General features: G+C 47.6%; 1 protein-coding gene across 6 annotated transcripts in view; it reads right to left on the bottom strand.

Moving 5' to 3' along the window:
• Positions 1-115: 115 nt before the first annotated feature.
• Positions 116-21,342, bottom strand: part of dtnbp1b (dystrobrevin binding protein 1b) — a 38,068-nt gene continuing 16,841 nt past the window's right edge. Inside the window, exons 3-8 of one of the 6 annotated variants that reach the window (XM_077548410.1) lie at positions 18,602-18,727; positions 13,245-13,331; positions 2,058-2,267; positions 1,022-1,165; positions 637-860; positions 116-570 (exon numbers count right to left, since the gene is read on the bottom strand). In XM_077548410.1, coding sequence (XP_077404536.1) covers positions 391-570; positions 637-860; positions 1,022-1,165; positions 2,058-2,267; positions 13,245-13,331; positions 18,602-18,727 — 971 coding nt within the window. In that variant the 3' untranslated portion in view covers positions 116-390. The other 5 variants (XM_077548413.1, XM_077548414.1, XM_077548412.1 and 2 more) reach the window with 5 other exon arrangements.

Raw genomic sequence — 21,342 nt, 5'->3', positions numbered from 1 at the left:
ATCAGAAAGTAGGGCATCCGTTGACATGAAAAAGGAGGGGCAGACACATTCCACTTCCGAAGGAAATTGCCGGTCGCACCCACCTCCTTAAACGCACCACACTGACAACACAACGTCCTCAGGCGAGCTTTTAATTCACTCTTGGCATCAGAAGAACAACATATACAGACCACATCATCAATATTTACAGTACACAACGCACTCGAATCAGCTCTTCAGTAGGGATTAGGACGCACGCACACACACACACTATCAAAGTCCCAACTTTTTGGATACAAGATAAAGATTTGCAATGGCTCCGGATGAAACACCGAAGCCCACAAAGGGCAACGCGCAAGATGAAGAAAAAGCAAAATGACAAAAGTCCATTTCTTCTTCCCACGGTGGTCGTCACATTTTGCTCGGACGATGCAGATGCTGAAACAGCTGGAGAAAAAATGGCAAAAGAATGGCAAGTGTTTCCGTTCCATGTTTGACGGTCGTCGCTGTGATGTTCTCGGGAATCCAAATCATACCACAACATGCAGACCTGAGCGCAGATGTTGTGCTAATCGGAGTGATTGGAATTTGCTGTTTAAGGCAGAAGACGTCATGTGGCAGTTGGAGAACAGCCCCCCCCCCCCCCCGCTCTCAAACCTGGGGGGTCCCGCCTTGGGGGTCAGGCGTCAGCACCGGCGGGGGCGCCCTCTTCCTCCTCCTCCTCCTCACGGTCCTCCTGGCCCCTTCCTCCTCTTGCTCGTCCTCCTCTTCCTCCCCGTCCTGCTGGTGCTCGCCGTGGCGGGGGCCCGACGACAGTTTGTGACGCAGCTCGGCCGGAGTGGGGACCGCGAGGCTGATCTCCGCGCTCAAAGACTCGGGACCTGCAACCACGTCCCACAACATTTTCAAAGGATCAAATGAATGAAAGGATCTTTTCATCGCACTGTGGAGCTTTTAATTGTATGTCTGCGAGTACGTGATTTTTGGCTTCAAGTAGATGACTTGAACCTTGCGATGTTTGAGAGTTCTTTCGGAGGCGCACCTGCAACGGGCGAGGCGGCGCTGTTGTCCTCTCCGCCCGAGTGCAGGAAGACGTCGAGCGCCTCGTGGTCCGACATGTCCATCAGGTCCATCTGCTCCAGCATGTCCACGTTGACCTCCATGGACGACATGCTGCCTTTTGGCCCTGACAACAACCAACGTCATCCAACAAGAGGAAGGCGGGAAGCGGGTGTCGTTACACTTCAGTCCAGCAGGGGGCGACAAGGCCGAGCAAAAGCTGGAGGAACTTTTGGCAACACGAGCGCAACAATGAATGCAAAGGCAATGTTGAAATGAGGGTGGGCGCTCAAAGGAGGGTTTTAAACGAGGGCTGTAACGTCACATTTGAGTTTGAAACGCGCCCTCGTTTTAAAAGTAGGGTTTGAAATGAAACTAGAGTTAGAAAGTTAGGTTCGAGTTTGAAATGAGGGCTTTTAAACTAAGCTTAGGCTTTTCAATGAAAGATTTGAACTTTCCACACACAAAGCAAGCAGACGAGACGGTGGGAGAAGACGTCATTGGCTAGCGTACCTCGAGGAAGGCAGGAGGGCGGAGCCGGGCCGCATGGGAGGGACGGCACGACAACAACAACAACAACAACAACAACAACAACAACAACAAAGAAGAAGAAGAAGAAAACCATCGTGAGCGTGACCTTTTTTCACAACTCCAGCGGACTAACTCCATTCTTGACCTTTTAAAGACATATCGGGGACATTCGCAACTTTCGATGCTTCCTCATGGCGTGCAATGACAACATTTATTTTTCTTCCTGCTCGTACAAATGAATGTTATTGATCTGATTTCATGAAATACTGGACGACTGTTTGGACATCGAAATCGCAATTTGTTTTCTCTGGGAAGATTTGACGGCGCAGGATCCGACCAACGAAAGTCAGGCCAGCGTCAAATGCGTCCAACTCGTTGTGTAAAAAGTATGAAGAGGAAGAAGGAAAGAAGGAGATTTGAGCTGCGCTCCAAAATGGAGTCATCGCGCCCACGCGGCGGCGGCGTGCGAAAGGCAAAGGTGAGCTGACCTCTCCTCTCGGCGATCTGCAGGTACCCGCTGGACAGGTACGTCTCCACGTCCTGCTGGAAGGCCTCCTCCAGCAGCTTGTGTCTGTCCTTCAGCTTCAGCTGCCCGCCCACGCCCACGCCGGCGCCCACGCCGGCGGAGGAGGAGGAGGAGGAGGAGGAAGACGACTCGCCACCAGGCGCCTTCGCCGCGTGCTCGCAATCCGCCTCCGCTGAAAACAAAACGGAAGTTTGTCGGAGCAACCGCAACGTGCGTGCGTGTCTTTGGATCTGCTCGGTCGCTGAAATTGCTTTTGTGATGTTGTTTTGTGTTTTTACATTTCAATTTCCCAAAATGTGATTCAACGACATTTTGTCATTCATTTTTGAATGGCTTCATTTTGATTTGATCTTTAACCATTTTTATTTGTATTTTTTCCAAGCTGTCACTCAAGCTGTTTCTTTTTCTCTTTTCTTTTGTTCAGTTTGTTGTCAATTCCTTTTCCATCTTGTGTTTGTCTCAAACTTTTTTAACTATTTGAGCGGTTTCATCTTTTTGGATGCAACCCACAATTTAGTTGATGACATTTATTGATGTTATTTTTTCAATTCAATGTATTTCTATTATTCATCTGGATTTGTTTTTCCTGCCACGACTCAACATTTGTTTGTTTTGAGTCAAAAAAAAAAGAAGTCTTCAGACAGAAGACATTCACGCCTAAAAAAAACAAAACCACAACAACAAATGACTGCAAAGCAACGAGCGGTGCATTGAAAAGGACGGGATCGTTTTTCAAGCGCAGCTGAGTGGGTTCGCTAGCAAGTTCGGGCCTGAGTTCAGCAGATCTTGACGTGCTTGTTGTTTCATCCTAATGGTCGCAAAGTGCGCTTGCTCCTTTTGGCGTCTTTGTTTTGTGCGCTCATCGCGCTCATCGCGCATCTGCCGGGCGCCATCAAGAAGCCCCCGCAGGCCAAATATGGGCAAAGGCTAAAGATAGAAGCCCCCCCCCCCGGAGCAGCCAGAAGACGCGGCGGGCGGGATGTGGCTGAGCTGACGATGAGGAGGAGGATGAAGAAGAAAGTGCCAAGAGGGATTAGAAAGCCTCCATTTTGTGGCAGGTGCTTTCGTCGAGCCCAAATGAGAAGAAGCTCATCACAAATGTGCTTCTTCTTTTCCTTTTTCTCCTTGAGATGACCTAAACCACGCACACACGCACGCACACGCGGGCTGTGCGAAAGAAGCGAGAAGGCTCCCAGGGAGCCGAAGGAGATCAGGTGCCGTGCCCGGTTTCGAGCATGCACAGCGTCGAACCCGTGAACTCGTCGTCGCGCCGCCGACGCTGCCCGGAGGAGTGACGGACTTCAAGCGGGAGATTTGATCTGCCGCGCAGCTTCTGTCTTGGATTGAACCGCAAAGACATGGTGCGATTGTCAAGGGAAAAGATGGCCACGAAGAGTTCGGCGCAGCGGTCGAAAGCTTTATGGAGAGCGACGCGCAATACGAAATCAACGTCAATGGCGGAAGCCGGTTGGATTGCAGAGATGGAAAATGAAGGTTCAAATGGACAATCTGGAAAAAGTCCAACTTTGAGCGTCTCTGTTGCTGAAATGCTTCAAACGATTTGTACTGATCACAAATCTGGAGGTCGTTTTTCGGCAATTACGGAGGCGGGTCTAATTATGGAATACAAATTCACACTTATGAAGCGATTCTGGGTCTCCATTGAAATAAAACATGAAACTTAAGGAAGCTTTGATGTCAAAGAGAAGCTTGTGTGGAATTATTTTGGCGCAAGTCGTCATTTCGTTATGTTTGTTGACGTAGCATTTTGGGCTTATTTAAATGTTCGTTTCTTCTTCTTCTTTGACACGCCCGTTGTGGCTTTCGACCTCACGTGCGTGCGTTGTATTGATTTGAATTGTTCTTGTTTTTTATTTTGAAGGAAAAAAATGTGACACTTGATCTTGTGCCGTCTTGCGTTGGCAAGGGCGATCCGCTTCTGCCTTGACAATCGCACCATGTTTTTGTGGTTCATTAACAAGACTGGAACGCCGCGCCAGTGTGCATGTTTTTGAAACGTTTATTTTCGGCGTTCAGCGGACCTAAGATGAATCTAAAAAAAGATTTTCTCGCATGCATTCGTGCCACTTGCACCGGCGTCGGGATCAACAAAATCAACAAAACCACAAACACGCCAGCGCGCCTCCAATCTGTCACTTCCTGCGCGCCGCGTGTCCCGGCGCACACAAGCATCCCGTCTGCTATCTGTCGCCATGGAGACGATGAGAAGAAGTCCGAGCGCAGACGCCAGGCAAACTGCGGCTTCACACACGATTGGAAGTCGAGCCAAGTTGGAGTCTTGCCAGGCAATCGGCGACATTTCCAAACCTCCCGTGAAAACCGATTACGTTTTACGCAGATGTTTGATTTCCGTCTTAATGGACTTGCTTAAAAGCGCACGCAAGTTGTTCATCGCTCGTGATCAATGGACTCCTCCATCTTGTTATTGCGCAACATTCAGGGTGGGCCCTTTGGGGGGGGGCAAATGTTTTTAGCACGATGTCGAGGGTTTGACAGTGAGAGCGAATGTTGGTCAGCAAAAGGCGGACATTGTTGCAAGAAGCCGTGCAGACCAAAACAAACATTTCAAACTAAAATCCGAATTCACAATAGTCGCGGTCACGTTCGAATTGAGGTCACGGGTTCAAGTGAAGGCGAGGGTTCCAGTTGCGTTTAGGGTGAGGTTGGGGTCGGGTTTTTAGGATTTCACAGTCAGGTTGTTAGTTCGGGCCAAGAAGTTTGGATTTGGTTGCAGCTTCCCACTTTTGATCGGTCGACACGTTTGTCATTGATTCGAGGGAGGCGTCGGTTTGTCTTGGAAAAAGTCATCAGCGAGCGACCAATCGCATGACGTGATCTCGATGGAGAGTCACTTGAGATTTGAGCAATTTTGTTCAACCGGTAAGAGTGACACAATCCTGTCTGAATGGAAGTGGGCAAATCTGACAATAGAAAGACGATTTCTTCCGTCCGAGCCGCCAGCAGGGGGCGCGCGTCGCCGCCAGCAGGGGGCGCGCGTCGCCGGCCAACTTGCCGTCCGCGCTGGCAAACCGTTGGCCAGGCAGATGCCGCCGTCGCCAACAGCAAAATCCTCAGAGAGGTTTTTTCTGTTTTGATGCAGCTCCGATTGTCATTTGGGTGAAATCAACCATCGCAAGCAAAGCCGTCTTGTCCCGGCGCCGTTTGTTGACCGCCAGCGGGCTCGCGTTTCATCGCGTTTCCTCCCGTTGAGTCTCTCTGGTCGGGTTTGCTATTTTTAGCTGCTGGCTTGGAAGTGCTGAGGTTTGCGCCCCCCCCCCCCCCGACCAGCTGCCAGGAACAAACGCACTATGGCTTGTTTTGTCTCCGACGCACACAAGACGTTGCCGGCAGACTTCCAAAGAGAGCGTGAAGCGAAACGTCGCTGGAAGACGAGAAAAAAAAAAACTGCTGCCGTCACCTTCCCAGCATCGCAACATTAAACATCTTCCATCTGTTCTCGTCAAAGTCGCTTTCATTTTTGCATCTTTTTTCCCTCCAATCATGTGCTGTTGTTGAACGCAACACGCTAAAGTGCTTTGAATCGTCGTTTCACTTTTATTCCGTTCCATTGCTGGAGTCTTCAAACGTCCCGAGGCAGGAACGTCAAATGAGCTCGCGTCTCAAAGGCGTCTTTTGCGAGACGCCAGCAGATACCAAAAGCACTCGGCAGGCTTTCTTTGCGCCGCCGTCCTCTTGACGCGCTTTGAGACGGTCGCAAGCGGCTCCTGACAATCGCAGAGACGACAGGAAAAAAAAGAGGGAAAAAAAATCGTCGGGACGAGAGGCGGCAAGACGAAATCCGCAAATCGCCACTCGTTGGTTCGCCGCCTTGCAGGACACGCGATGCTGGCGAGCAGCGGACGCCATCGAGCGCACTCGTCGTGATCGCCTCCCTCGGGAATGCTTGCCATGATTTGTATCGATACGTTCAAGTTTTGTCAATGAGTCAAAATCGGCAAACAAAATCGTCATTATCGAGTTCAGGCTGGCAATCAAAGCAACGCAAACACTTGAATTCTTTCAAACTTTGCCTTTCAAAAATCAGGTTGCATTCAGAAAATAAACCCTGCGAACAACCCTTGACACGAATGTACTACTTTCCTATTTAGACACGGCCATATTGTGCAGAAACAAATGCGGACAAAATGTCTCCCATTTTTCCCAAACCAGGTTTTGGTGGAATGATGTCATCTTTTGAAGGATATCGCAAGGATTGCGCAACATTCGATCAAAAGCCAACATTTGAGGGAGTCACGAACGATTACGCAACGTTTGCAATCGTTTTGAAAATCCTGCAGACTTTTTGGAGCTCAGAATGATGTCGAACCATCACGAGTACGACATCCTCAAAAGAGTGATTGTTTTGTCTGCTCCTGACCTTCAGCATGTTTACTTCATGAAAATGCTGAAAACGCTGCAACGGCTTGAGCGGGACGTCCCGTCTCGCCGCGCGAGCGCTTCTGCTGCGCCGGGTGCGAATATGTGGCGTCCGCAATCCGAGATGCCTTGCGTGACCTCGCTGGCTCCCAACAAGAGGCGCCTTTGGGGCCACATTGGCTCTTATGTAAGGAGGCTTTCACAAACGGACTGCACGCACGGCAAAGGAGACGTGCGCGGGGGAGGCGGCCATATCCGGCCGCCAAGGTGCAGCGGGCACGTGAAACGGCGCCTTTTGGAGAGCGTCTGCGACGGGGGACGGGAAGCAAATGTTCTTGTTTGGAGAGTGGGAGGACGCAATTTGTGCTGAAAGGAAGAAGATGTAAGAAAAGGGACGTGAGGGACGTGATGGGCGGAGAAAAGACATTCCTGGCGGTTGCAGAAGCCGACGGACGGATTGCGGTGGGATGGATGCACAGAAGGACGGATGGAAAATGGCCGACTGATTAAGACGGAAGTCGATGGATGGAGTTTGGGTTTGGCGTGAAGACATTTTGACGGACGTCCACCAAAACAAAAACTGAAAAGAGCAACTTTGCAATTAAGCCTCGACGTGAACCCGCAGCCGACAGGACCGTGCGGGATTCTTCCAACAAGCGTCTTCTTTTCTCCACCTTTGTGAAATTCTCCTCCTGCTCGCACCTTTTGAGCGGTCGTACTTTGCGTTTGTCTTTTTCTTTGTTTGGTTGCTGCCGTTCTCGACTCGCGCTTTTATTTTTAGTCCCGACGCGCTTCATTGCCGCATTTTCTTTTCTTTTTTCCCGTTTTCTGGCCTGCTCCAGCGCTTTCTGTTCTTCACTCAATAAATCTGAGCTCCGCCTCTCCAGTCTCGACTGGACCTGGACCAGGTCCGGCCCATCTTTGTTGTTTGTAATGAAATCATCATTTGCCACTCGAATGTCTTGTTTTTGTTCGAGTCGAATTTCATGCCAAGCATCAAAAGTCACTTTTTGCGCTTGACGTGATTTTTGGGCTTTTCTACACTTTCTGATGATGTTTTTGGGTGAAACCGAGCAAAATTCGGAGAGAACAGAAGAGAAGAGACGAGCCCACTAATTCTTTTGATGCGCTCATTTTGTCCCCAAACCCGATATTGTGTGATTCTGGAAAAATCCTTCCGAATGGCGGCCAAGTCCGGCAGTGGAAGCGTTAATGGCGAAAAACGATATCTGGGATTAAAGGCCGGATGAGCGCGTATCGGAAAAAGATGCATGAATGAAGGGATGAATGTCATCCAAGCCAACAATGGAGGCGGCACATCATCATCATCATCATCATCGTCATCGTCATCGTCATCATCATCATCATCCTCATCGCCGCTGCCAAAGTTGAAGTGGCTCAAAGCCTTGGAAAGCAAAAGCCGGCATTCCTTTCATTTTTTTCCTTTCATTTTTTTCCTTTCTCGCCCGTCCACGTCTTATCGTTAATGAGCTCGGCGCGGCGCTCGCCGCCGCACGTCATTTCACGCGTTCCCTCAGAAGCGGCGTCACGCATTAAAGACAAAACAAGACTGTGATGGACTTCCAAGCCGAGCAGGATCCCAAAATAGATTTTGGCTTTTGTCAAACATTTGCACTTCATTTAGCATCATTAGCACTTCCAGCATCCGCACCAGAACATAACAAGGAGCCACGTTAGCCCGCGCGCTAATTAGCATGTCGTTAACCCCTCGGCCTTATTGTGACCATTTTTTGGCTTTTTGTTCTGACCAAGCCATTTCAAAATAAAATACTGCCCACGGGTTTAAAGGAGGTCATGTTGAATTTTTACTCATCTATTATTCCTTTATTATTACATTTAAAATAATATTTATTATTATAAGTGGTGCAAGTCTCGGGTTCAAGTAGGGGGCAAGCAATTGGCTGGGCAATTTGATATCTTGGGAGGTCACAAACTTTGAAGTGGATGCAAATTTGGAAGAAAAAAAAAAAGGCTGTCACATCTGCTTAATAAGCCACAGCAATAATCGTTGTTCTTCACAGAGGATAAAGAATATGTTACACAGAGCTCGCTCACACGTTTTTGCAAAGCAAAACAATCATACAAACTCTTATCTCAAGGAATGACTTCCTTCTATTTGACCGGTTTAGCATATTAGCTGTTAGCATCATTTTTAACGCTTGCAACAAATGGCAATTGTCATCCATTTTGCATTAGCACGGCTTCAGTCGCTTAGCACTCGCTAGCAAACCTACTTCCTGTTTACATTCATTTATAAGACGCCTACATGAAGCAGCATGTGGCTCAGGCTCACCGAGGTTATTTTTGTAACTGCCGACAATTGAATGTTTACGATTCCTGCCGCCATCCAATTCCTCCGCGATGTCGCCCGGAAAGGATCGACCGCCGTCTGTTGTGATGGTGGGCATCCTCGCACCTCGGCCCTGGCCGGAGCAAGCGGGGGATTGTGGGAAATAAATAAGAGGATGGCAGAGGGAGGGGGGGGGGGGGGTAAGGAAAGCGGGACGAACGCCTGGAGGATGAGTGGGAGAAAGAGACGTGGGGGGGGGGGGGGCGAAGGGAGTGCTGGTAATAATGGAAGTCATAAAAGGGCCATTCCATCAAGCCTACGACCCCCCCCCCCCCCCTCGCTCCCACTATCATCTTTTGCCGTGCGTGCGTATGATGAGTCAAAATGAGTCACATCATGTTATCAATCACACACTTTTCAACACACAACTTTGTGTGTGTGTGCGTGTGTTGCTGAAGGCCACAATGAAGCAGCATCAGCAGCCCCCCCCCCCCCTCGCTCCCTCCCTCCCACACACACTCAAGAGCTGTTACTCTTTACAGCAACAATTGGAACCCTCATCATTATACACGCACACAAACACACACAAACATACACACACGCACAAACATGGGCTAATATAAAATTGCAACGGTATGATTGGTGAGTTATTTTTAGAACAGAGCCGTGGGCTACCCATGTTATCCTTGGGGCTAACTAGTACCCGCTGGCACTTTTCCTCTCCAAAGGAAGATCCTTTTCCTGTTTGGAGTTTCTCTTTCATCTTGCAAGAAGGAGGAGAAAAAAAGTGAATTGGAGACAATTAAGTCATTCACTGGCAGCTTTTTTCACTGAAGCAACCCCCTTCGCTCCCGGCTGGTTGACTGGATTTGGACTGATTTTGCAAGGCCCACAGAATATTGCGTTCTATTGCTATCAAAGCATGGAAGCTACCAAAAGAAAGATTCGCGTTTCCATTTTGCAGCAATTAGCATTAGAATATAGCGACGTGTCATCATTATTCACAAATCAGTTTTAAACTGTGGGGAAAAGAGCTTTTTTGGGTTGATCTCGTATACTCTGCTGCCACCTGCTGGCCCTTTTTTTTGTAGTGACTACCATGGCTTCAACCATTCGCTTCAGTTCAGAGGCTGCGTGACGCAGACTTCTGTGTGCTCCAGCAGAAAAACATATAAATACGTCTTTGGGAGCTTGCCAATATCTAACATAGAACGTATTTATATGTTTTGGGGAGCAAATGAATTAAATCCAGGGACGTGGCTCATTTATGCAACTTTGCAAGTAGCCCCCCCCCCCCCCCAGCACCCCCGCACTCCCATTTGAAGAAATCAAGCAAATGAAAAAGCGTCAAGCGAGCTTACAAGAGTTCCTCTGCTTGCCGTCGGCCGCCGCAGGCGTGTTGGACATCCTGGAAGACAATTTGTGCTTCTCCCTGGAGACGAGACGGTCCTTGTCTTCGCACCCCCCAAAAAAAGACGCTAGACCGGCCCGACTGGCATCCTCACGCTCACTCCGTCGTTAGCGCGCAGCATTTTCCTGCTCGTCATGAGCGCCAGAGGAGAAGCTGCGTCTGCCGGGCGAGACCGACGCCAAAAAGGAAGCGAACGAGAGAGAGGATGCGAGGAGATCGACGGGGGAGGAGGAGGAGGAGGAGGAGGAGGCACGGACGCTGACACGTGTGTGCGCGTGCGCGCGCGCGCGTGTCACCTGTCAACGGCTGGCAACCTCCGAAGAGGTGAAAAGGTGCAAGGTGGTGCGTTTGAAAATCCAAACGGGATCGTCTGACTCATCAACAAGATGCTGAGGAGAGCATCACGCGCGTGCGTGCGTGCGTGCGCGTGATGCCTCCTTCACTTCAAGCTCCGCCTCCTCCCATGACTGCCTTTCAATGCATTTCAAGTGCGGCGGATGGCAAGCATTAAGGCATGATTTGCCGGCGCCGCGCACGCCTCCTCGTCGGCGACGGAAACGCGGCTCCGACGAGAGCAAAATGGACCCGAAGACGTGCGAGCCCGAGGACATCATCAACGCGGCGACGGGGAAACTAAAGAAGTCCTGAGGCTGCCGCAGGAAAATTGCACGACAAGTGGATGCTTCTCCGTCATTTGTTGTTACGACACCCCCAGAAAGAAAAAAAGACATTGTGGGCCCCCACCTCGCCACAAAGGCTAGAAATAGTATCAGTTGTCATCAATTTGCTTGAAATTGGAAACATCAATTCAAGCACTACTGCCACCTACTGAAGTGGATGTGCAATTACACTTGAACGTCATATGGCACATGGAGGGCCGGCCCACGGTGTTAGGCAATATTATTTCTTGACCCGAACTACAGCCAGCCAGACAGATGTTTGGACTGGGACCGCTATTGCGCAACACTTGCGTCCCGCCCTTTGAGAATGACGACAAAAGGTTTTCCCGCGTCGTCTCCCCCAAAGTGAGCAAAAGCGCGAGAGTCGAACCCGAGCTTCCAAACGGGGCCGAAAGAGAGCCGTCAGATCAGAGTCGTGTCGCAAAAAGAGAAAAGGAAATCCGGTTGCTTCGGAGACGAGCGGCATGCGGGAGAGTTTTACGTCATGGTTTGCGTGGAAGCAAAAGCTGCGGGTCAAAGTGCAAACTTTGCAACTCTTTTTTGTGTGACACGACCGCGAGGAGACGCGTGTGCGCGCGCCGACAACGCGGCCATCGCGTTCCTCTTCAAACGTACGCGCGCGCTCAAATAAGTGCGCCCCCTTGTGATCTGATGGAGAAGATGCAGCTTTGTATTGGTCGCAGGGTCGAACGCAAGTGAAAAAAGGAGCGGCTTGTAGTCCACAAATGACTGGAATGCAAAAAAGGTCAAATGCGCTTGGCCTGATGGGAAATGTGGTTCTTTCAAGGGAAACAATACCGGTTTTGTCCAAAGGTGCCGCCATAATCAACGAAAACCAAATGCTCATTTGTGCTACTTTCATGAATAACATCAATATCAATCAATCAATATGTGTTTTTTTGATTGTTCATTTCTGAATTCTTGATGCAAACGGTCCATCAATCTCACTCGCATAGTTTTTTTCCCACGATATCGTCTCGGTTCTTTTCCACAAACTTGTTGCCTGGCAACGCAGCAGACTGGAAAAGCATCCAACATCCAACACGCCGCCTGTGGGTAAACATTCGGGTTCATTTTCATTCTACTTCTACTTTGCTTCTCTTGCTTATATTTCAACTCTTTTTTTCTTTTTATATCCAAATCACCTTTCATCACATTTGACCTGCAAAGAAAATTTGTCGGTGTCATTGTTAATAATTATTATGGCTTTAGCCCAAGTACAAAATATGCTGATGTCATGGTTGGTGCGATAGAAAACGTTCATTTTAATTTAACCTTGAATTTCTTAATATATTTGCAATTTAAACCCATACTTCCATCCATCCATTTTCTTCACTGCTTGTCCTCATGTATAATATTTCACATATTAGCCCACTGTCATTTACTTTGATGTGTTTTTTTACACACTTTAATCTTCACATTTTTACAATTATTCTATTGTACACAATTTTTTTCAAAACGAATTCGATTTTGTTTGTATGCAATATTAAAAGATGGCGGAGATCCTGTTTTGACAATCAGGATTTAAATAGAGCTCTGTCGCCATCTAGTGGTTGAAAGGTGAAATGCAAGTTCATTTGACTTCATACATTTTGCACGTCATTTAACTTGATTGATTGGTTTGTTGTATCAAATTTGAGTGTGATTTAATTCATCTTTAAACATATTACAAAAGGGAATCAAGCAAACAGCATGAAAGTGTAACAAATTGCATTGTTTACGCAAAATATCGGCTAAAAATAGACTTCATTTCCCATTCCTCATGTTAGAAATGAAACATTTAGCACAGGTGGGGGCGGGACGCGCAAGCCATGAATAAAAGATAGTCGGGGAAACAAGGACAAGCTAAATGAACGCTGGCAATGAGCAGCATTTGAACCAGTTTGCCAAGTAGCAGCCCTGGAATTCACCCGAATAGGGCTGCTTCGAAACAAAATGGCCGCCTTCCCGTTAGACTCAACACACTTTTTTGTGCATCCTGTTTTGATTGCCATGTTTGGTGCCATTTGGCAAAAGTGCTAACAGGGGTAGATTTTTTTTCTCTTTTAAACTTTGCAGGCATCGCAATGATGAATGAAAAAAAAAAAAAAAAAGCCCTTCCATTGCCCGTCCGCATTTCCCGCTCCATTTCTCCCGAATGCTCAACCAGTCATGAACGCGGCTGCCTCGGAGGCAGAAAAAAAAAAGAACAAGCTCAATTTGAATGCGTTTGCAGATACTGCATGTCCCCTACGCCGCCATCGCTAGCATCCCGGCAGCTAGCGTAGCAAAGCAGCAAAGTATTGGGGTTGTGTCGAAAACAAAAAGAAAGTGATAGAGGTGAGAAAATGTACCCATGAGTCTTTGCACCTCGGCCGATGTGTTGAGGAAGTGTCGTTAGCTGGAAATGAGTCGCTGATGGCACCGTCGGAGAGGCGACGCTTCTCAAAGTTCGATCTGGAAATGAACGCACACAAAAACAAAAAAATGGGAATTCAAGTTTGAAAAGTAGCGTTCGAAGAATGAAATCAAGAAAAGTCATGTTGCACAAACAAAGTCAGATTTTCCTCCTTTTTAAAAAAAAACAAAAAAAACAATCAAGTCATAATTTTGGAAGGAAAAAAGTTGCCATGACAACATCTTTATATTGTTACATTTCTCATCAATTTCCCGCCCAAAATTCTAAAACCACGAGAAGTTGAGAGGTTGCAACGTTACGAGAATCAAGTTGCGATATTGTGACAATGAAGTTTCAATATTATTTTGGAATTGTAACATTTGAAGAAGAAAGCATTAGGAGAATAAAAACAGATTTATGAGAATAATGTTGCAGTCTTCTCCAAAGTTGTAACATTAGCAGAAATGTGCCGCAAAGTTACAAGAATAACGCAAATGTGCCGTTTCTTGCGTCCTTGATGCGTCCTGGTGCGTCGCTAAGCGCTTGCGCGGGCTTGTGAGAGAAGGCGGGGCTTATCTGCCAACATGTTTGTCCCCCTCCATGGCGCTGCCCTGCACCCCCCCCCCCCACCCCAAACCGCCCCCCCCTCCCCCATCGCTTGACTTTGCCTCATCACGCACACACTCTTCCTCCGTCATGATCTCAGGAGACGCTAATGATTTTGCTTAACGTCCCAAACGATGTATTGTTTTGTTACTCAACAACAACAAAAAAGCCAAACACGCACGCACGCGCACGCACGCACACACCAAGCTGAGCCAAACGAGCACATTGGGGCAGATGTGAGCGTGCGGATGATTGCGAAACTGCCCCCTTAATAGCCGGCATTCTGATTCTATTACAATATTGTCCATTGGCGTTTTGGCCTGCCGGCAAAGCAGCTGACTTTTTCCGCCGCACGAACGGATTAGCATCGCTAACCGGAAGGCTTTTCCACTCACACAATATGATGTGATAAGAATGCACACGTTTGTCTGCTAAGCAATAAAGAAAAACAACCACACATGGAAAAACGATTTAAAGCACATTTTTGAATATTCTTCAGCTCAAAAAGTCAAACAAGACGTCACCAAACGTCCTCATGCTATGTTTACATGCAGTCAATAAAGGAATATTTGGGTTTTGAAAGGCCGCGTAAACGTGAGCAAAAACCCAAATATTCGGGGATTGGGGTGCCGCCTGTGAACGCAACATTGGTTCTGAATATGCTCCATTTGCAAGGAATTTTGCTCTTTTCAAAACATGAAGTACGTGAATGTGCGGCGGCCATCTTGCGCTGCCACTCACTCAGCACGCCTTAACTTGAACATGTGATATTTCGCCACTGCCTTTTTGTTGTTTTCTGTCTCTCGGGCAAACGGCCACAGAAACACAATTATTACGGAGCGAGGAGGAAACTTGACAGTACTTTATTTTTGTAGCGAGTGACATGAATAGAAGTCTTCGTCTTCCAAGAATTAAAAATAAATGACTTTCTTTTAAACCACTATTAAAAATAACATCCAATTAATAGATAATGCATGGCTCAAATGTTTTGAGCTTCGTTTCACTTCATTGTGGAGCAGTTTTTTATTTTGAGCGTTCCAATGTGACTTGGCCTGTACGGCAACGAAGATGATAAGATGGCAACTGCTTGAGGGCCTGGAAAGGCTTCTATAAATAAAGCTTCAAAGAATGCGGCTATTGTTTGTGCGCACGCACTAATCTTGTCCGCCATCACAAGTGGCCTGCGGGAACCGTCGTCGTCCTTCAAACACGGCAACACCAACAAACGGGCCACGGGGCAAAAATATTACAAATGGGAGCACCATTACCGTTGTGGAGGTCCAGTTCTTGTACTGGACCCCGGTCCATTTGTGAAGGTCAGCACACCACAAGTGCTAATAATAAGAACATCACAAGCACAATTAAACTCGGACGCTTTTATTGATAAATGCGCGTTCACGCTTCTCACGCGCCGCGTATAAAAATGTTTCCCGAGAGAAGGACAAAAAAGGCGGAAAATGAAACATGAAGTGCGATTTCTGGAAATAGCAGCTCATGAAAGCATGTTTGGAGGCTCATCTGGCTGATTATTATTAGCGGACGCCAGCAACGGCGTCGGCATCTCAACGTGAGCAATTCAAGATGGCAGACAAACGAGTCACGGTTCTCTGCTTGCCAGAGTTTCAAACATCCTCAGCCGGGTCGTTGGGCAGCTTCCCCCCCCCCCCGCTGCTAGCTAACAGCACCGATGCTAACTCCAACGTTAGCCAGACCTCTTGGAGGATGACTGACACCACCCCACCCCCCCCCCCATTTTTCCGATCGTTTTCTTGCCAGTGACGGACGTGGAGGAGGACACCAGGATTTGGAAAAGCAGAATGAGAGGTGGAAATACACCTGACCTTACAGGTTGGTTGGCCCCCCCCACCAAGAAAGCGTCAGATGTGATTAACAAGCGTGTTCATTTGACGTTTTCCACTTCCAAGATATCCAAATGGCCTTAGTGGGTCCAGAATCCTTCCAGAACACGGTGAGTCACAACTCCAGAGGCTGGAACACACGCCTTAGTGGGTCCAGCTTCTCAAGGTCTGTTTCTCCAACAGAGTCTTCCATTGATGAACACGTTCATTTGTGCTTGTCTCAATCTTCAAGGTTGCTTGCCCCCCCCCACCCCCCCCCCCCCACAGGTCCTTCTTCTGCAGTCGTGTGCGGTTCCAGAGTTCTTCTGCATCTTCACCTTTTGACTGAAGCTGAAGAAGCCTTCTTCCGTAAGAGAATGTCGTCCAGACCAGACCGGCTCAGATGTAGTCCACAAGCACGTCAATCCACAGTCCTGCGGTTCCGAGAGAGCCAAACGCCCTCCGCCAGGTCCTCGGTGGTCTCGGAAAGCTTCCACTCGGCCCGGTAGCGCCAGTCTCCCCCTTCCTCGCTGGCATCTACCAGCTCAATGCGCAAGAACGTGTCTTTCTCCAGCAGCGCGGATGCCACTTCTGACGCCGGCCCGGCGCTCGGCAACCTCGGCGAGGAACGGGGGATTCCTCGGAAAGGGGCGGGGCCGCTTTTTGCCCCCTTGCTTGGGATGTCCTCCATCTCCCGTTTCACGTTTCGGTGGCGTGAGGTCAATGACCTTGAAGGGCTCTCATTGGCTGAAGGCTGCTCGCCTGCCAATTGGACCTCCAAGTTCTTGCCCAGCCTGTTGAGGGACAGACAAGCGGGCCAGCGCAAAGACAGACACTGGGACATGGCAAGCCACAAGTCCTGAGGCCGGAGAAGACCCGATCTTGGAGGTCGGGTGCCCCCCAAAAAAGCATCCGGCTTCTCCAGGTCCTTCGCAGAGTCTTCTTCTTCTTCTTCCTCGGTGTCGTCATCACTAGACAGAAGTTGGGGGTCGTCCTCAAGGCTGAAGGAAGTGCTGAACCCCCGACTCCTCTTCATCGCCCTCACCGGCGCCGCCGCCGCCGCCGCCACATCCGAACCGGACGATGAGGATTCATCCGACGTGAGAGCGGACAAAGGATCTTGGGACTTGTTGTCCTTGCGAAGCGAGGTGGCCGACCTCGGGGCCTTCCGCATCCCCTCGCCGCTTGCGCTTTGGCTTCAGGACGGACGGAAGCCAAGAGTTGATGACAACGCCATCGAAACGACAGCAGGAGCTGCGGCGGCCGGCCACCGCTGCGCTCGCGTGGCACTTTCTGACATAATCCGGTGAGCGGGCAGCGATGACGGCGCGATGTCACGCGGCCACACACAAAAACAAACGCACGCACACACACTCCAAAGTGCACGCATGTGTTGCGGAGCGCGCCGACTCGCCTGCGAGGGAAGCGATGATGTCACAAGGCATGATGTCACACACGGCCGCCGAGCAGCAGCCGGAATGGAAATGGGCCGATGAATTCCATCGACCTACATGTGCAAGAGAAGGCGTCTGGATGGATAAACATCCGCCATCTGATGAAGGTTCAAACGCTTGCGGCCATGTTTGGGCTGCAGATGTTTGCGGCGCATTTGTTGACTCTGCAGCTGCATAGAAATGCAAGCAGCGTCTCGCTGCATATGGAAGCCCTCGCTTTACTGCGTCCATTCTGTCCCGTTGCGCGCTTGGCATAAGAGAGTAAGAAGGTATTTTGTCGACCCGAGCCTAAACAATGTTGTGTCCTCTTAGTAAGAATTAAAGCCGCATCGTCTCAGCTGTTTGGCCTACCCAACATTAGAATTGAAACAATGTCTTCTTGCATACAGTGTGTCTCTTCAGCATAAGAATTAAAGCAGCTTCATATCTTATGTGACTGAAAAATGTAAATAGTGTTTTGTTTGTTTCATAATTACAGTAGCACCGTCTTGCATGTGATCTTTTAGTATCAACGTCTTCTCACATATCTTGGCCTTCATGAGCTGTGTCTTCTCACATGTTATCGACTTGCTATAAGAATTAAAGCGGTGTATTCTCACATTTGTTGTCTCCTACAAACACCGTCCCTTTGTATGTGTCATCTCCTAAACATAAGAATTAAAGCAGTATAACATGTGGTTTCAATATACTGCACATTGTTTCTTGTAAGCAGTATCTTTTTGAATGTTGTGTCCTCTTAGTAAGAATTAAAGCAGCATCTTCGTAAGCTGTTTGGTCTCCCAAACAAGAGAATTAATTGAAAATGTGTCTTATCGGGCATGTCTCTTCAGCATAAGAATTAAAGCAGCGTCTACTCATATTGTCTCTTATGTGCCTTTTTTGCTTGCATATGCTTTCTAATTGGCAATTGGAATCTTATTTGTGGACAGTGACTTGAAAATGCTATCCTAAAAAAAAAAACACACACACCAAAAAACATTGTTACCAAATAAGACAAGTTTTTGTACCAGCAGAGGGCATAATGAAGACATGATTTACCATTTGTTTGAAATGTCTTATACTGTATTTAAAAAAAGGATGAAAGTAGCAGAACTTCCCCGTAGGAAGCCTGCCTTTGATAAGGTTGCGTGCATCCACAAATAAGAGCCAGTTGGCAACATTTGGCAGCTTTTATTCAGGCTCTTATTTTGTCCGCACTCCAGTTTGTCAAACCGGCGCATTATCTTTTGGTTTGCGCCATCTGCGTAGTCTGTGCCTGCGAGCACGTCGGCTCGCTACAAAGCTCATCTGCTTATATAACACGGTTGCAAGGCCAGAGTTCACTGAATCCTGCGTTTTAATGGGGGGGTGGGGGGGGGGCAGTCCAACGTCCAGCTCGGTCTACATGGGGATGTGTGTGTGGTGTGTGTGTGTGTGTGTCCAATCATTCACCTTCCTCCTTGCACTTCCATGTATGGACTTGGCAGCTGCGCCTCCCCGAGCGCCGCCTTCTTGCGTCACCGCAGGGCAAACGGACGCTCGCCGCCACCGCCGCCGCCGTTGATGTCGGCTCCCGATCTTTTGAATCAAACACATTAAGAAGCCATCGCTGATTAACAAAAACTTGGCTGCTACTGCTAGCTTAATGAATAGCGCCTTCATGTCAACTACCTGGTCAATGTGGTCCGCTGGTCAGCGAGTTGACATTTCTGACAATAATATCGCGGATAAACATCAGGGATGTGATTTGACCAAAGTGAAATTATCTGAAAATTTAGCCGGGGGTCTGGGGGCTGCTGGCACCAGCTCGGTCCAGTTTTTAAGTACTTTCAATGCACTCACATGACAAAGAAATAGACAAAACAACAGCATAAATTTTCAATGTATATTGAACTATCCCATATAAAATGGCAGTTTTAGTCAACTCAAAATCAGTCACATTCAAAAACATTGGACTGCCTTTGCTTTTAAAAACTATCACTGAGAATATCATCATATCTAACTAATGTGATTACTAAGTTAACACATAAATAATGTTGAAGAGTTCAAATTTCATGAACAAATAATTGTATCATGACCAAATGAAAAGTAACTCATATTAGAGCATACCACAAATGTCTTTGTTATAGCAGAAGATGTTATCTGTCGGAGTCATGTGCATACACAATCAACTACTAAAATTTTTTTTTTTAAAAAATCGGAATTTTTTTTGGGGGGGGGGGGGGGGGGGGAATAAAAAAAGCGGAATTCCGCGAATTAGCGGAAAAATCACATCCCTGAAACATGGAGATTGTTTTCTCTTTAGCCCCCCCTATTCATTTTTTTTATGCACCACATACACTCACCGACATGACTGGCAGGTGGATCGGAGCGTGGGGGATTTCCTAGGGTTAGGTGAACGGTATGGCATTTTTTAATCGGTTTTAGGTGAACTAATGAATACACACTCACACACACACACACACATACACGTGCTCACCCACATACAAAATAAAAATTAATTAAAAAAAAAATATATATATATATATATATATATAAAAAGAGAGCAATGATGATGACATGTCAGATCGGTAAAATTGCCGAATGAACAATACTGAGCTCTCCAGAAAAAAAAAAATAAAAATAAAATAAATAAATAAAAGAAGCCATGGTTGATTAACAAAAACTTGGCTGCTAGTGTTAGCTTAATGAATAGCTCCTTCATGTCAACTACCTGGTCAATGTGGTCCGCTGGGTCAGCTAGTTGACATTTCTGACAATAATATCGCGGATAAACATGGAGATTGTAGGAAACAATCAACTGACCTGACCTGTTTTCTCTTTGGCACAACAATTAAAGCAGTGTTGTGTCTATATTTGTTTTCCTTGGCATTAAGAATTTAAGTTGCACTTTCTATCTCCCCTAAGCGCTGTCTTCATGCATCAGTGACCTGTTCAGCATAAGAATTAAAGCAACGTTGCCTTGCATGAATTGTCTCGTTGGCAAAAGTAGTGTTTTGACGCCTGTTGTCTTCCTAGCATGATTAAAGCAGTGCTTTTTTTCCCCCTCTTTGGTCTTTCTCTTTGAAAGCAGCGTTGGTAAGAATTAAAGCTGCACCTCCTCACATTTTTGGTCTCTTCCGCGTGAGGAATAAAGCCGTGTCTTCTTGCACGTTGCTTCTTCATCATTTACATACATTGTCTCCTTGGCATAAGAATTAAAGCAGTGCTTTATTGCACGTGTTGCTTCTTATAAGCAGGGTCTTCTCACCTGTCCCGCCCCTCAACCAGAACGAAGGCAGCCTTTTCTCACATGCCGTCTCCTCGACAGCGGAAGTCCTTCGAGTGTGCATGCTAACGTTTTAGCACAGGTTCAATGATCATGCAGGTTGTAAACGTAAAATTCGTGTAGCAAAGCTTCCATTTTGTTGTTGTTGTCTAGTGTCACAATTTGCTTTTTAAAAGCAGTTTGAAGAACACTGCTCACTGAGCTCGTAATTGATTGCGGTTGTTGCTATTCTTCAGACGATAACCTTCATAACATCAAAAATGTGTTTTTGTTGTCATGCACCTGTCTAGACGCCACGTGTTGAAGAGGCGACCTATTTGGCGTTTCCGTCACTATTTCTGGACTATGTTGCCATACATAATTGAACGAAAGATTGTAAAGGCACGATTAAACATCCTCCTCCTCTCCAGTTGGCTCAAGTGTCTGCTTGATTAGGAGCAGGGTTGAGTTTCCTGTCTTTTCTTTGGTCCTTCCTCGGGTCTCCTGACAAGCCTCACGACTCTGGGTGGAAGTGTTCGCTTTAGGTGAACGGTATGGGATTTTTTTTAATAGGTTTTAGGTGAACTAATGAATACACACTCACACGCACGCACACATACAAAATAAAAAATAAAAATAAAAAAGAGAGAGCAATGATGATGACATGTAAAATCGGTAAAATTACCGAATGAACAATATACTGAGCTCTCCAGGAAAAAAAAAAAAAAAAAGGAGCAGGGTTGAGTTGATGGAAGCGAAAGTGCCAGAAGAGGGCGCCATGAACACTTCGCCGGGGCATCCGATTCAACGACACTTCTGATTGGCCCAAATGGCCGGCAACTACTATGAAAGCATGCACGCTGTTGGTCGGTCGGCGAGCGGGGCGGGGCTTGTGGCCGCCGCTTCGTTTATATAATCAATCGCACGTCAGCACCAGCGAGTAAAG

The sequence above is a fragment of the Vanacampus margaritifer genome, chromosome 17, assembly GCF_051991255.1.
Source record: "Vanacampus margaritifer isolate UIUO_Vmar chromosome 17, RoL_Vmar_1.0, whole genome shotgun sequence".
NCBI lineage: Eukaryota > Metazoa > Chordata > Actinopteri > Syngnathiformes > Syngnathidae > Vanacampus > Vanacampus margaritifer.
The sequence above is the reverse complement of the archived record's forward strand: the minus strand, read 5'-3'. Positions and strand labels throughout refer to the sequence as shown.